The sequence below is a fragment of the Tyto alba genome, unplaced genomic scaffold (assembly GCF_018691265.1).
Source record: "Tyto alba isolate M040663 unplaced genomic scaffold, T.alba_DEE_v4.0 Super-Scaffold_20000042, whole genome shotgun sequence".
In the NCBI taxonomy this organism is placed as follows: Eukaryota; Metazoa; Chordata; class Aves; order Strigiformes; family Tytonidae; genus Tyto; species Tyto alba.
This window is the reverse complement of record NW_024881293.1, coordinates 15395827-15410330: the sequence shown is the minus strand read 5'-3', so window position 1 is coordinate 15410330 and position 14504 is coordinate 15395827. Positions and strand designations below refer to the sequence as shown.

Genomic DNA, 14504 nt, shown 5'->3' with positions numbered 1-14504 from the left:
ACACACAAAAACCCCCAGGACCCCGGAATGAAGTATTATAGTTGCTTGAAACTGCATTTTCTTATTTTTCACCATTTTTCTCAGAATATTGGAAATGTTGAACATTAGTGCAAAACTGGTCTCCAGTTTTCTGGCTGGGATGATGAGCGGAGGCGATTATTCCCTCCCCACCAGTTGTGGGTGCTGGAGGATACAGATAAGCCGCTGCCATTTGACGGTGGTGTTCACTTAGAGGTTGCTGTGCAATTGCCGGTTTCAGCCTGCGATGCGCCTGTGCTTTCACCCCCTGCAGAGCCGCGCGGCCTGGCCTTGCTCTTGGATCAACCTCCCCGAGGTCTCGCAGAAGTTGGTGCTGAGACGGGATTAGCTTTCTGGATCCCTGGTCCCCCCACATCCTCTCTGAGTCTCAGTCTCCCTGGAGAGCTGCTGCCAGCACGGGCACCCGCTCCCCGGGTAGCTGCTCTGATCGTGGCGGTCGGGGTGGTAACAGCAAATCTCTCTATGTGCACGGCGGATCGTTAATTTTCTGCACAGAGCTGCAGGATACAGGATCTGATGATCTCCAGTTAATTTCTGGCAAGGGTGTGTACTTGTGCCCTCAAAGGGTAAAAGTTGTTTTAAGTGTTGTCAAATAATGAGTCATCTCTGATTAATGTTTGACTGGGCGGGCGGGCGGCAGGCACTAGGACCTCTGAGACGCTGCGCCCGCAGCCCTTACCAGAAGAGAAATCAGGAAATAACGCAGTAGCTCTTTCTGGGAGCATGCCCTTGAAAATGAAGCTTTGCTGCTCCATATGAAAGAGAATTTATTCTCCAGGAATTCAGGAATCTGAGTCCAGACTTAGCTGTGAGCTGCCCCGAGCCACCGTTGCCCCCGAGGCCCTGCATGGATGTTGCTGGGAGGTAAGTGCGAGGGTCTGTTAGAGTTGCTGAGAGCAGGTGACGTGTTGGCGTGTCTGCCCTGTCAGTGGAGAGGGATGGACATAGCGTTCTAGTGTTAAGAGCATTGTGGTCAGTGGGAAAATGGCCAGGTGTCACCTGTTTTTCAGCGAGAGCCACGCTTGCCATTTGTCCCAGTGACCCTTAGTGCAGCCAGGTGTTTGTAAAAAAGTTCTCCAGTTTGTGTTTCAAAGGGGTGTGCACAACGCATCCCGCTCCGATTCCAGTGCAGAGGTTCAAATGTGTGTGTCCCCTCTTCCGCCGCCGTGCCGTTGGGTCCTCAGCTGGGGCAACTGCACTGGGAACAAGCCTGAGCTCTCCACTTCAGGGTTGAGATGGCTCCACCAAACCCCACCGTGTTTCTGTACTTGTCATCCCCATCGCAAATACTCAGGTTAACCGATTCTTAAAAAGTGTGGAACAGTTCCAAAACAAAAGGGGCAAATATCTCCTCCCAGACTTTCTGCCCACGCACGCTGCTTGTGGGAACGTTCACGCCGGTGATGGAACCGCATGGGCCATAAGTCTCCAAGAACAAGCAGCTGCTTTAGGACAAGACATGTGAGTGTCACCAGGAGGAAGGTGATTCACTGCTGCTGGTGGCTGGGTGGAGGCACTGGCGGGTCCCCAGGCCCCGCCAGCGGCGGGTGCGTGTCTGGCACCCCGAGCCCTCGTGCCAGCCGGGCAGGAGCGAAGCTGGGCCCTTGGGTGTTCAGAGTGGAGGATTCCAAGCACCAGCTGTTGTCTGCGCACAGGGGCAGAACTGAGCAAAGTTGCTGCCTTTCACCTGAAATTACTGCCCTGGAGCAGCAGAAAATGAGGAACCAACTAGCAGAACTGCTGCCACCTTTCCTGGCTCAGCCCCACGCCTCTCCTCCTAGCAGGTTTACCACAGGGAGGGGGATGGAGTGGACCCTGTCCGTAAGCGCTGCGCCCGCGGGGGCCTCACCCGCTCGGGAAGTCAGCGGAGCTGCATCCAGTCACACCAGGCTCCGGCTGCGCCTGCGGGGCAGCAGGCACGGGGCGGCTGCCTCTGCATCTCCGAGTCCTCCGAGATAATACGTGTGGCACAGATGAGCTGCGGGGCGAGAGGGTGCCTGTGCTGGTTAGCGATGGCTACTGGAACAGATAAAAACGCCTGCTGATGTTAACCTTGCAGCAGCTGTGACTGTCCCTTTTTTGTTGCTGTTCTGGATAGGGACTGGCACAATAAGTCCTCTGGTCCTTGCTGCCATGGAGCCAGTCTGGGGTTTAGCACCAGTGATGCGGAGGAGTGACTGTGACTCACCCTCCAAAAGAGGAATAGAGCAAAGACTGTCATCTCTGCTCCAAGGAGCTGAATGAGCCCCCACACTTCTCCCAGCCCAGCAGAGCCGGGGAGACATCATCCTGCTCTGGCTGGAAGTTTCCAAGAGGCCAACAGTGGGGTTTCCCGAGAGTGGCGCAGTCAGCGCGGGGTCCCAGCCGTGCCCTGCCCTGCCCAGGCTCTCATGCTCACTGAGCACCCAGAAAACCAGTGCGTGAATGAAATCACCTCTGCCCCTCCTCGGACGTTTCTCCTCTCTGGAAGCTCTGCTTCTCTGGTTGTTTTGAGGTCTTGGAAGCAGAGAGGAGCGCTGAACTGCTCAGACAGTTTCACTCTGTCTATGTCTGGTACAAAGGAGCAAGATGGGCACAAAGCAGCTTCACCTGCACAGGACGTGAGTCTCACTGGGTGGCATCTTTGGCAAAGCTGAAGAGTGTGAGTTGCGAGCACTGAGAAATCCCACCTTCCTTTAGGAAGGGAAAGAAAGCGTCTGCTGTGCAGTGGCAGAGAGAAATTTTGACTGCAAAATAGATCTGGAGGAAGGGTGCTGAAATCAGGACAAAACTTACAGAAGCTGTGACTGGGCTTTTAAGAGTATGGTGGGTTTGGGGATGAAGCCATGGCATGGGGGTGCGTGGCAGCCCAAGAAGGGCCACTGAGGACACAGGCTTAGTGTCAATGGCCCAGCGGGTGGGCTGTCCCCCCTCCGACCCCTGTGCTGCTACGGCAGCAGGAGAGGATGTGCCCACTGAGTCCCACCATCCACCATTTCAGTTGTTCAAGGAATGAGTGGATGGAACCCTCAGAGAAACTGCCTTCAGGGGTAAAGGAGCTGAACAGAGCTGGTAGCTCTTTAAGGACATTTTTCTTAAAACACAAGGGCTCTCAACTCCAGCATTTTAGAAAAATCAGGCAAGCAATTCAGGAGACCAGCACGGCTCAGTAAAAACCTCTTGGTCACACCAAAGTGTAAGAAGGAAATGCCCAGGCAGTGGAACCAGGGATGTGCATCCTAGGAAGAATAGAGGGATGCTACCTGTGTGTGTAGGGATGGGATCAGGAAAACTCAGGCATACTTGGAGTGGAATTTGGCAAGGGATGCAAAGAATAATGAGAAGGGCCTCTGCAGGTACACTGACTAGGAAAGGAAAATTAAAGGAAATGTGTATCCCCCTTAAATAAGATGGGACAACCAACATGGAGGAGGCTGGGGTACTCAACAGAGGGGTTTTTGCCTCAGTTTTCAATGGTAATCTCTCTTCCCAAGTCTCTCAAGGCTCTGAACCTCAAGGCAGGGATTGGGGGAACAAAGTCCCTCCTGTTCTAGGAGAAGATCATGTTCAAGACCACCCGCAGAACCTGAACATACATAAGTCTACAGGATCCAACAAGACGCAGCCCAGGGTCCTGAGGGAACTGGCTGCTGTGGTTGCCAAGCCATTCCCCATCACGTTTGAAAAGCTGTGGCAGCCAGGCAGAGTCCACAGGGACTGGAAAAAGGGAAACATCACACCCATTTTAAAAAAGGAGGGCCGTGGGGTCTACCGATGAGTCGGCCTCACCTCACTGCCCAGTGTGAACATGAGGCAGATCCTCCTGGAAGGTATGTCAAAACTCATGGAAGAGCGGGAGGTGGCTTGGGACAGCCAGCACTGTTTCACCAAACTGTGCCCGACTGATCTGGCCGCCTTCCGTGGTGGGGTGACTGCACCAGGGGCCAGGGGAGCTCTACAGACGTCATCTACCTGCACTTCTGTAACGCCTTTGATGTGATCCTCCCCAACATTCTTACCTCTGAATCGGAGAGGTATGGATCTGAGCATGGACTGTTGGATGATAAAGAGTTTCCTGGATGGCCACATCCGAAGAGTTACGGTCAATGGCTCGATGTCCAAGTGGAAAGCGGTAACACATGGGGTCCCTCAAGGGCCCGCAGTGGGACCAGTGCTGTTTAATACCTTCACCAGTGGCGCCTACGGTGAGGTGGAGCGGGCCCTCGGCAGGGCTGCAGGTGAGACCAAGCTGAGTGGTGCCGCTGGTTCACTTGCGGGAGGGGACGCCCTCGAGAGGGACGAGTGGTCAAGTGCAAGGTCCTGCGCCCGTGCCGGAGCGATCCCCGGCGCCCGTACCGGCGGGGGGGTGAAGGGGCTGAGCGCAGCCCTGCGGAGGAGGACTGGGAGAGACCGGTGGGTGACAAACGGGGCGAGTCAGCAACCCGTGCTGGCAACCCGGAGAGCCAGCCACCCCCCCGGCTGCACCGCAAGCCGCGTGGCCAGCGGGCGAAGGGAGGGGGCTCTGCCCCTCCACTCCGCCCTGGTGGGGCTCCACCGGGAGCGCTGCGTCCGCCCTGGGCTCCCCAGTACAAGGAAGGTGTGGACCCGTCGGAACGGGTCCTGAAGAGGCCGTGGAGGTGGTCTGAGGGCTGGATACCCCTCCTGTGCAGACAGGCTGCGGGAGTTGGGGCTGTTCGGCCTGGGGAAGAGAAGGCTCTGGGGAGGATTTAGTGTGACCTCTCAATATAGAAACGGGGCTTACAAGAGAAAGACTTTTTACCAAGGCTTATAGTGACAGGACAAAGGGCAGTGGTTTTAAACTGCAAGAGAGTGGATTTAGCTCGGACATCGGGGAGAAATATTTTACGGGGAGCGCGGGGGCCTTGTGTGATCACCCCCCAGGCAGTGGACGTGGAGATCCCTCCTCGGCCCGACCCTGCCCGCCAGCGTCTCTCCCGCGGCTGCAGCCCCTGCGTCACCCTGCCACGGCCCACGGCAGCGGGGCCCCACGGCTGGTGCCTCTTGTGGCTCCGGTGCCTCGGAGCTGCTGAAACAGGAGGTGAAAAACCAAGTTCCTGGTAAAACCGCACTCCCCTCGGCCGTGCCAGCGGTGCCGGCGAGCAGCGCAGCACGCCTCTGCGCTTCCAGGCAGGGAGAGGGGCAGGGTCCCGCAGAGACCCGCTCCCACCCGCGTCTGGGACAGGGGTGTCCCCGCGGTACGGCTCACGCAGCTCGGGCTTGCAGCTTGCTCTAAGCCTTTTTGGCCTGGGGGGCGGCAGCTCAGCCCCATCGCTCCACAGTCCCCTTCTGCTTCTTGTCTGCAGGCGGCAGCAGGAGAGGACAGGGAGCCCCTGATGCGCTGACGGCCGACCATGTCTGGGGTGAGCGGGGCTGCCGCAGGGTAGCCGGCACTTCCCCTGCTGACATCGGGGTGACGTGTCCCCCCAGGGCCACGGCGGGGTGGAGGAGGGCTCCTGCCCAGTGGCCCTTGTCCCCAGCCAGGGCTTCGGGTGGTCCCTGGGCCTGGCCCTGATGGCTGGGGGGCGGTGGGGAGGCGGCGCTGGCTCTCCCCGCTGATGCTGCCCTCTCCCATTGCAGAAGCACTGGCCCGCCGGGACGCAGTGCGTCACCAAGCACGACCACACCAAGCCCAAGGCCCAGGAGCTGGCCTTCTGCAAGGGCGACGTGGTCACCATCATCGAGGCCGTGGAGGTGAGCCCGACGCGTGCTCGGGGGACACGCTGCCCTGGGCGGGCGTGGAGGGGACGGGACCCCAGCGCCACCAGCTGAGCGGCTGGAGCCAGTCCCCTGCCCGCCCGGTTGGGACCCCCCCTGCCTTCCCTTGCTCTGAGACCCCCTCGCCCCCAGGGCAAGGGCTGGTACCGCGCCAGGCACAACGAGACGGGGCAGGAGGGGCTGCTGGCGGCCAGCGCACTGCGGGAGCGTGGCGCCATCCGCGCCGACCCCAAGCTCAGCCTCATGCCGTGAGTACAGCGGGGAGGGGGCTGGGCGGGGGCAGCCGCCCCCGTGAGCCCCTGGGAGCTCTGACAGCGGCTGAGCCCAGTGTGCTCCCCCCCCAGCCGGGTTCAGGGTGGGCACCTGGAGGCAGAGTGGCCCGTGGCCGTGCCCTGGCGATGGAGGGATTTGCTGGGGCCAGCACCTGGCGCTAGAGACCCTCGGTTGTGCCCACCCAGCCTGGATGGACCTCCAAGGGTGGGCTCCATGTAGCTTTGGCGGGGGCTCTGCTCCCCCCGTATCACTGCTGGCGCTGGGGGAAGCCCGCTGGCACGGCCTCTCTCCCCAACGCCCCTCTCCCTAGCTGGTTCCATGGGAAGATCTCGGGCGTTGAGGCAGTGCAGGAGCTGCAGCCGCCCGAGGACGGGCTGTTTCTGGTACGTGAGTCTGTCCGACACCCTGGTGACTATGTGCTGTGCGTGAGCTTCGGCAAGGAGGTGATCCACTACCGCGTGGTGCACGAGGAGAACACGCTCAGCATCGACAGCCAGCAGTACTTCTCCAACCTCATCGACATGATCGAGGTGAGACCCCCCCCTCCCTGGGCAGTGAGCCCTGGGAGTGCTGGACGGGGGGCAAGAACCTCAGGGGGTCACACGGAGCAGTGGCACATCCCCACCCCTTTCTCCTGTGGTTTTCGCTACCTGGTGTAATTCTCCATCCCTGCCGAAGGCTCGTGGCTCCCACTCAGTTTGGGGTGCAACGGACAGATCTGGGATGCCCCAGGGACACCCTCTGCCGTCAACCAGCTGTGAGGGCAGCAGCTTCCCCCCATCCCTGTTCATTCGGTGCTTCACACAGCAGCAGGGCCTAGGGCATTTTGGAAAATGAATATCCCGGCAGCCTCTGCTACTTATGGACCCTGGATAAATTCTGAGCCCCGCCGAGGCTTTGAGGTGTTTTGCCATGTTTCTCTCCGCTCCAAGCCCTGCTCTCGCCCGCTGACACTGCAGGGCTCCCAGGCTCTTGCCCTTTCAGTGAGCTCTTCCGCAAGTTCCATCTCCACCCTGTCTCACAGCTGCTGCCCATCTCCTATCTGGAGGGTTGCACTCTCATATGTTTTCCTCATTTAGATATAACTTCTGCTTTCAGGTGGGTCCTTCCCCCTTCCAGCTGCCCTGGCCCCGCTCAATAACCCCAAGGGCCGTCCCACCACTTCCTCCCCGTTGCCTCTGCAAACCACCCTTGGCTGCTGCAGTGTCTGCCGGAGCTTCAACCCCACCGCCTGCCCTCTGGCTCACTGGCAGCACCCCACAGTGCCTGTGGTCCGTGACGATGCTTCCCTGGCTGTGCCCGGAGGGCAGCAGGCCTGAGATGGGGGCTGTCAATGGCGGCGCTGAGGGAAACACGGCATTTTGTGCTGCCTGAGCTACAGGGGCCCCGGAGCCCTCGAGGGTGGCGACAGTAGTGGGGTCCCGTGGAGCACCCTGCAGCCATTTCCCAGCTCCCTGCCCCGGGTTTTGGGGTAAGAGGTGGCACCACCACCTTACCTCTGTCTGCTCATCCCTTGGCAGCACTACATGAAGGAGCAGGGAGCCATCTGCACCAAGCTGGTGAAGCCCAAACCGAAAACTGGGATGAAGTCGGCCGAGGAGGAGTTGGCCAAAGGTAGGGGATGGCAGGAGCGGGTTTCAGTCCGGGTTTTGGGGACGAGGCAGCACGGTCCCACTGGCCGTCCCTGCTAACCTGCCCTTGTGCCTGTGCCCAGCTGGCTGGCTGCTGAACCTGCAGCACCTCGCGCTGGGAGACCGCATCGGGCAAGGAGAGTTTGGAGGTAGGTGAGAAGACGGGGTTGGAGTTTCCCCGGCCAGAGGCTTCCCCAAATGGCACCCCTTGATGTCCCCTCTCCACCACCTGGAGTGCGGGGGGTCAGGTGTGGGGCTGAGCCTGACCCCCCACGTCCTCTCCCAGACGTCTTGCAGGGTGAGTATATGGGGCAGAAGGTGGCCGTGAAGAACATCAAGTGTGATGTGACTGCCCAGGCCTTCCTTGCTGAAACGGCTGCCATGACGTGAGTGCCCCGGGGGGGGACATGGCCCAACCCTGTCCCATGGCCTGGGGGTGAGCGGGAACCCCCCTGACCCACATTCCCTGCATTTCAGGAAGGTTCGGCACAAAAACCTGGTGTGTTTGCTTGGTGTGATCCTGCACAACGGCCTCTACATTGTCATGGAGTTCATGAGCAAGGTGAGAGCATCTCGGCCCGCAGGACCCATCGCAACTCACATTTGGGGACAGAATCCCCATTTGAAGGCCAAACTGGATGGATGCCAGGTGCTGCAGCCCCCATGGGCGGCAAGGTCTCCGGGCAGCCCTGTCTCGTCGGTCCTTACGCGTTTCTCCTCCTCTGTCAGGGCAACCTGGTGAACTTCTTGCGCACGCGGGGCCGGGCACTTGTCCCGGCCCGGCAGCTCCTCCTCTTCGCTCTGTAAGTCCACCTCCCCCCCTCTGGGCTGGGGACGGGTGCTCTGTGCCCCCCCGGGCAGCGCCGGCGGGCGTGCGGTGACACTGCGCTCTGCCTTGCTTGGCCACGGCAGGGACGTGGCTCAGGGCATGGACTACCTGGAGTCCAAGAAGCTGGTGCACAGGGACCTGGCTGCCCGCAACATCCTCATCTCTGGGGAGAATGTGGCCAAAGTGAGCGATTTCGGCTTGGCCCGAGTCAATCCCAAGGGTGCGGACGCCACTTTGCTGCCTGTGAAGTGGACAGCTCCGGAGGCCCTGAAACACAACGTGAGCGGTGGGGGGGAAGGAGGGGTGGACGGGGGGCTTCTCCCAAAGCAGCTCATCCCCTTGGCTCTCCCCTGCTCGTCCCCCCTCCCGCTGACCCATCCCTGCCCCACGGTGGCTTCTGGCACATTCAGCCCTGCATCTCCCGAAATTCGGGCTCTGTCCCGACCCGCCCTCGCCCCGGTGTGTAGCGGGAACTGGGGCAGCTCCGGCGCGGTGTGGCAGGACGGACCCAGGGCCATGGGGGTGCTGGGAAGGGAGGGGGTCCACAGCGTGGGGAGCTGGGTGGCGTGGGGGGCAGATGCTGTCTCCTTTCTTGCCCTCAGGGAGGGATGGGGGCCCAGCATGGCCCCCGGCCAGCTTCAGCCTCACCTCCTCCTGTCCCTGCAGAAATTCTCCTCCAAGTCAGACGTGTGGAGCTACGGGATCCTCCTGTGGGAAACCTTCTCCTTCGGACGAGCACCCTACCCCAAGCTGGTGAGTGCCGTGCCGGGGGGTGCTGCAGGTCGCATCCTGCTCACACTGATGGGACAGGGACGTCCCACTGTCTCCTGGCCAGGGCGAGCCCTTGGCGGGGCGGGGAAGGAGGGTCCCAGCTGGCTTCTCCATCCTACCAGAGCCTGAAGGAGGTGACGGAGCTGCTGGAGCAGGGGTACCGCATGGACCCCCCCGAGGGCTGCCCGCCCTCTGTCTACACCCTGATGAAGAGTTGCTGGGAGCTGGAGCCAAGCAAGCGACCATCCTTCAAGAAACTCGTGGAGAAGCTGCAGAAGGAGCTGAAGCACCTGAGGGATGTTTAACCCCTGTCCCGCTCCCGGGACCCGTGGCTGGGGTTGGGAACAGCATGGCAAGTGGTGGCCGGCCGGCAGCGTGGACCACGCACCGCTCTCTCCTGCTGGAGATGGGGCAGCAACTGGAGGGGGGGTCCTCTCCTCCCCCAGGCCTCCCAAAGAGGAGGCAACAGCCTCCCTCCATCCTGGCACGGGTCCTTCTTCCCACCACACAGCCCACAGAATGCTCCTATGGGGTCAGTCTCCCCTGACCCGCTGGGGTAGGGAGAGCAGCCCCAAGGCGGGGGGCCGTGCCCCACAGATGGGGGGTGCTGCATGTGGGGCCCCTTTGAGCTGCCCCTCCCGGTGACAGGGGACAGGATGGGACACCTCCACTTGCTGGAGGATGAAATCCCAACCCTCACAGCCCGGCTCCAGCCACCTGGCCCCGCGTGGAGACACCGGGTGCAGCCAGCTAAACCCCACAGATTTGGGCTTTTTGATTAAAACCAAAGAAATTAATTCAACAGCTTCTTTAAACCTCTGGGCTCAAATTAGGCCTATCCCTCACTTGGGGCCTGGCAAAGCACAGAAAAAGGCCTGGGGGGGGACTAGGAGCTCCAGCCCCCAGAGCCCCCCACATGCAGCCTGGCCCCTCTCCCCTCGGGGCTTTGCACAGCTGGGGATTATTCTTTTAATCAGAGTCTGTATGGGAATTGCTTGCATATAAATTACGGGAGCGGGGCAAGTCCTCCGGCAGCGGGGAGCCCCCCAGCCCCACCGGCTCCCAAGCAATCTCGACATCTCAGTGGAGCCGGGATTAATGGGGGCACAGGGCCACGCGCGCACACGTGTGTGCTCGTGTGTATGCGCCCGCCCGCCGCCCTGTCTTCCTTCCAGTCCTTTGACCCTCGATCGGGTTTTTTCAGCTAATCCTCTCGTGTTTCCTCTGCGCTGACTTCTCGCCCCTCCAGCCCCCCCCCGTGCCAGCGTGGGTGGCTCTGGGTGCCCACGGCACAGGGCTCCCCCCAACACGATCCAGCCTTGCGGTTGCTGCCCTCCGTCGGGGCCGGTGCAAATGGGGAGGTTTTCCAGCCCGGTCCGGGAAGCGCTGGGCTCGGTGACTCCTTCCATCTCCCCATCACCCTGATGGGGCAGCACCCCACCGTTCCCCCACGCCGCTGTCCCCCCCCAAGCACCCTTGGGTGCAGCAAGCAGCACTGGAAGGTCTTTCCGCGCCGGTGGTTGTGGCTTCGCCTCCTAATGCCTTAATCCGGCGCTGATCCGCGGCGCCCCTGGGGCAGCCGGTCCTGCTGACCTTGCAGGCGCTGGCCCTGGGCAGGGACCCGGTGGCACCGGGCACCGTGGGACCCAGGCTGCCACGGACGCCCACCCATGGCCTCCTTCTTCACGAACGCCCTGAAGAGCTTTCAGGGGGGTGAGGAGGAGCCAACCAAGGGGCCCCCCAAGGATGGCAAGGCGGCCACGCTGCCCAACGGCATGTCCCGCGAGGAGTTTGAGGAGTACCAGCGGCAGCTGCTGGAGGAGAAGTAAGGCTCTGCCGGGGCTGGGGGCTCACTGGGGCCCCCCATGCTCTGGGACCAGGGTCCCACCCGCCGTGGGCTGTCCCCAGGGCGGGACAGGGAGGCAGCCGGGGCAAGGGACAGGAGCAGAGTGGGTGCCTCAGCACCTCTCCCTGCAGCACAGGAGCTCCCTGTGGGTGCTGGCACCGGGCTGGGACAAGGGGCACCCCCGGGGTGTCAGTGCCCCTGAGCAGCGGATGTCTGGTGCCAGCCCAGCACCCACGGAGCCAAGGGATGACAGGGGCCAACCTGGGGTGGCGTTAAGGTCCCACCTCCCTGGATCTGGGTGCTGAGGGGCCTCAGTGGCCCAGCACCTGAGAGCTGAGACTGCGGGAGGAGCAAGTGCCTCCAAGAGGCACCTTCGCTGAGCATCTCTTCTGGGTGCTGGTGCTGGAGGGGCAGGATGTGGCCCCTGACCCCAGATCACCCTTGCCACCCTCCTGCAGCCCTCTGCATCCCCTTCTCCGCCCGCCCCAGCCCAGGGCTGGCGTGACCTTGCCAGAGGACCGGGGAGATGCCCGGGGGGGGAGCTGGGGGTGTTCTGGCGGGCGAGGCGGGGGGTGACGGTGCGGCGCCTGCTGCTGCAGGATCGAGCGGGACAAGGCCTTTGCACAGCGGAAGGCAGAACGGGCCACTTTACGGATGCACCTGCGGGACAAGTACCACCTGGCCCAGGTAAGCACCTCGGGGGTCTTCCCCCCAAGCCCCCCCACCCTCTGGGACAGCCCCAGGCCAGGCGGCTGCCAGGCCTCCCCTGGGACGGGAGATGATTCCTGAAGAGGGCAGCAAATGGCCACTGTCTCCACCTGCACCATCCGCCGCCCCAGTGTCCACCCAGCTCGTCCGAATCTGGAACCGGACAGCCCAGCGCCCCCCCCAGCGCTCCCCAGTGCCCCCGCAGCACCCGCCTGGCCCCGAGGGACCTGTTCTCCCCCCGTTCCCCACCCCATGGCTGGCGGGTGCCGAAGTCTGCCCACAGCCTCGGCGCCGTCTCCCACCCGTGTGCAGGACGAGCGGGACGACGCTCAGCTGCATGTGGCTGGGGGATCGGTGGAGCTGCCGCAGGACCTGGCCGCCATGGTGCGCACCGAGGAGGAGGAAGATGAGGAGGAGGAGGATGGCAGCACCAGGGCCTTTGCCTTCCTCACGAAGCTGCGGGAGGTGGATCTGCCAGCGCTGCGGGACCGTGCGCTGGGCAGCGTGGAGGAGGTGAAGAAGTGCGCCCTGATGTAGCCCCGCTGCCCGCCCCGCTGGCAGGTGACACCAGCAGCACTGGGGCTCAGCCCCGGCCCCCCCCGAGCAGTGGGACGCGGGTGTTACAGGTGCCATTACCTGGATTTGGGGGTCCCAACGCATGCACCGGGGGTGGGTTTTCCTCCCCCAAACCCTGTTGCTTTTCCAGGGTGCGCTGGGCGGGTGCGGGGATGCAAGATGCCTGGGTGCTGGCCAAGCCCTCCCCTGCGGTGCCCGCAGTGGGGACCCCCCGGACAGGGGGGGCAGCGGTCCCTGACGCTCTGTCACCCCCAGGAACCAGCCCCGGGGCCTTGCGCGCTGTTTGGCTCAATAAACGTGGTGTTTGCCAGCACCAGCCTGGTCTTCCTGCTGCACCCCTCAGCCGCACGAACCCTGTCCTGGGCGGGGGCAGGACACAATGACACTGCTGCCGCAGAGCTGCCCCCACTGCCCCCACGCCAGCACCCAGCCATCACGTTCAGCCGCTGGATCTGTTCCCCTGTTCTGCAGCATCCCCCAGGCACGGCTGCACCCCAGGGGTGCGCAGCAGCCAGCAGGACCTGGTGCCCTACCGCTGGGATACCCCTTAGGGGCAGCACTGATGGGGGGGCACCCCTGAGCATCCCCTTGCCAGCACAGGCAATGAGGGTGTCCCTTTGGGCAGGGCTGGGGTGCCCCACTGCCTCTTGCCCCTCCGGAGACTTGCTCCCTGCTCCCAGGCGCTCGGCAGCGGCACCGGCTTAAATGCCACCATGCTGGTCAGCTGGGGGCTGCTGAGATCACTAATACCTGCCTATTTTAGTGAGGTCTAATCTGCCTGAGTCGCCTGTCCCCGAGGACTAAGCTAGCTGAACTCTTGCAAAATGTACCACCAGCGCTGGCCCCAGCAGCACCTCCCCTCTGCAGCAGGAGCCGCTGGGGGAGTCACGCTGTGTTTGCATGAAAGAAAGGACGCGCTGAGCCGCCTCCGTCCTCCCCACGCCGGGGCCATCTGCTCCGGAAAGGCCCGTGGGGACGGCCCTGCCCCAGGCTGCCCACAGCTCCGGTGGCGGTGCTGGGCGGGGGCGGCCGAATCCAGCACAGGTGGGGTGGGGGTCGTGCCATGGAGCTCATCACTGTCACAAGAGCCGCAGGTCTCAGCCCCCACTGGCTGAAGCACTCAGAGCTGCAGGAGCTCCAGCAAGGGGGTCCCTGGATGCATGAGGGGCTCGGTTCCCCCCGCGAGCACCCACCCCTCCAGGTACCCGTCAAGGGGCTGGTGAGTTCTGGAGCATCCCCGGGAGCGTGTGGCGTGCACGGCAGGGCTCGACACCTGGGAGCCTCCTTTGTGTTTGGTGGCCCCGCCGTGCCTGCTGTCCCCGCTGCCCCCACCGCCCCCGCCACCGCTGCCATCCCCGCTCACCAGCCTTTCTTCAGAACTCGCACGATCTCCCCTTCAGGCACAAAAAGAATCCACCTGTGTTGCGTGGGATGGGGCTGCCCATGACCCCACCGGCTCCCCAAGCCGGGTGTCCGACGGGGTGGCAGCAGCCCCAGCACCCAGCACAACCCTGTTCCCACCCCGCATGCCCACCCTCCCCAGGAGCAGCCGCTGGGATGGTGGCACCGAGGTCCCCACCGTGCCTTGTCACCCGAGGCACCTCCAGCCCCGCTCTGCCCCAGGGCCCCCCCCCGCGAGGGGCAGCCCAGCTCCCAGTGGGGCTGCACGGGGGCTGCCAGAGCCGGCCGGGATTTGGGTCAGGACCCTCCACCAAGTCTCCTCGACTAATCGTCCCGCCCCCCCGCCCTCCCCAGGCTGCCACCTGCCTCCCGCTCAGCACCCTGTTGGGTCACCCCTGCAGCCTCCCCGCCTGCCCGAGGCCTCTTAATGAACTAAAAAAGTGATAAATCCCTGGTCGAGCTGGTCACGTGAGGCCGGTGGCCCCCGGCCACCCCCCACCCCGACCCCCGCCTCCGGCCCCACCGCCCCGGTAAGCTGACGCAGCGTCTCTAAGCGTTAGCAGCTTTGCTGGCTAATAGGATTAGGGAGGTTTAAAACTGTCATTTGAGTGAACTAAACCCCCTGATACTCTGCATTGCACCTTCTTAACCAATTTGCCTTCAATTAGGGTAATTGGGAAACTAGCAAAGAAGTATAGCATTAATATTTTAAAGT

At 62.5% G+C, this 14504-nt stretch overlaps 2 protein-coding genes across 2 annotated transcripts; both read left to right on the top strand.

The window, feature by feature from the left end:
- Positions 1-715: 715 nt before the first annotated feature.
- On the top strand, positions 716-10060 carry MATK (megakaryocyte-associated tyrosine kinase). The gene is made up of 13 exons (XM_033003107.2): positions 716-903; positions 5343-5399; positions 5617-5730; positions 5887-6002; positions 6338-6557; positions 7548-7641; positions 7742-7807; positions 7945-8044; positions 8136-8220; positions 8388-8461; positions 8571-8766; positions 9154-9240; positions 9381-10060. Exons 2-13 carry the CDS (start codon positions 5391-5393, stop codon positions 9561-9563), a joined length of 1344 nt encoding a protein of 447 aa, XP_032858998.1. The 5' UTR covers positions 716-903; positions 5343-5390; the 3' UTR covers positions 9564-10060.
- A 99-nt stretch (positions 10061-10159) lies between these two features.
- On the top strand, positions 10160-12701 carry LOC116963035 (complexin-3-like). The gene is made up of 3 exons (XM_042794802.1): positions 10160-11083; positions 11704-11791; positions 12125-12701. The coding sequence occupies exons 1-3, from the start codon at positions 10929-10931 to the stop codon at positions 12347-12349; spliced, it is 468 nt and encodes a 155-aa protein (XP_042650736.1). The 5' UTR covers positions 10160-10928; the 3' UTR covers positions 12350-12701.
- The last annotated feature ends 1803 nt before the right edge of the window (positions 12702-14504 follow it).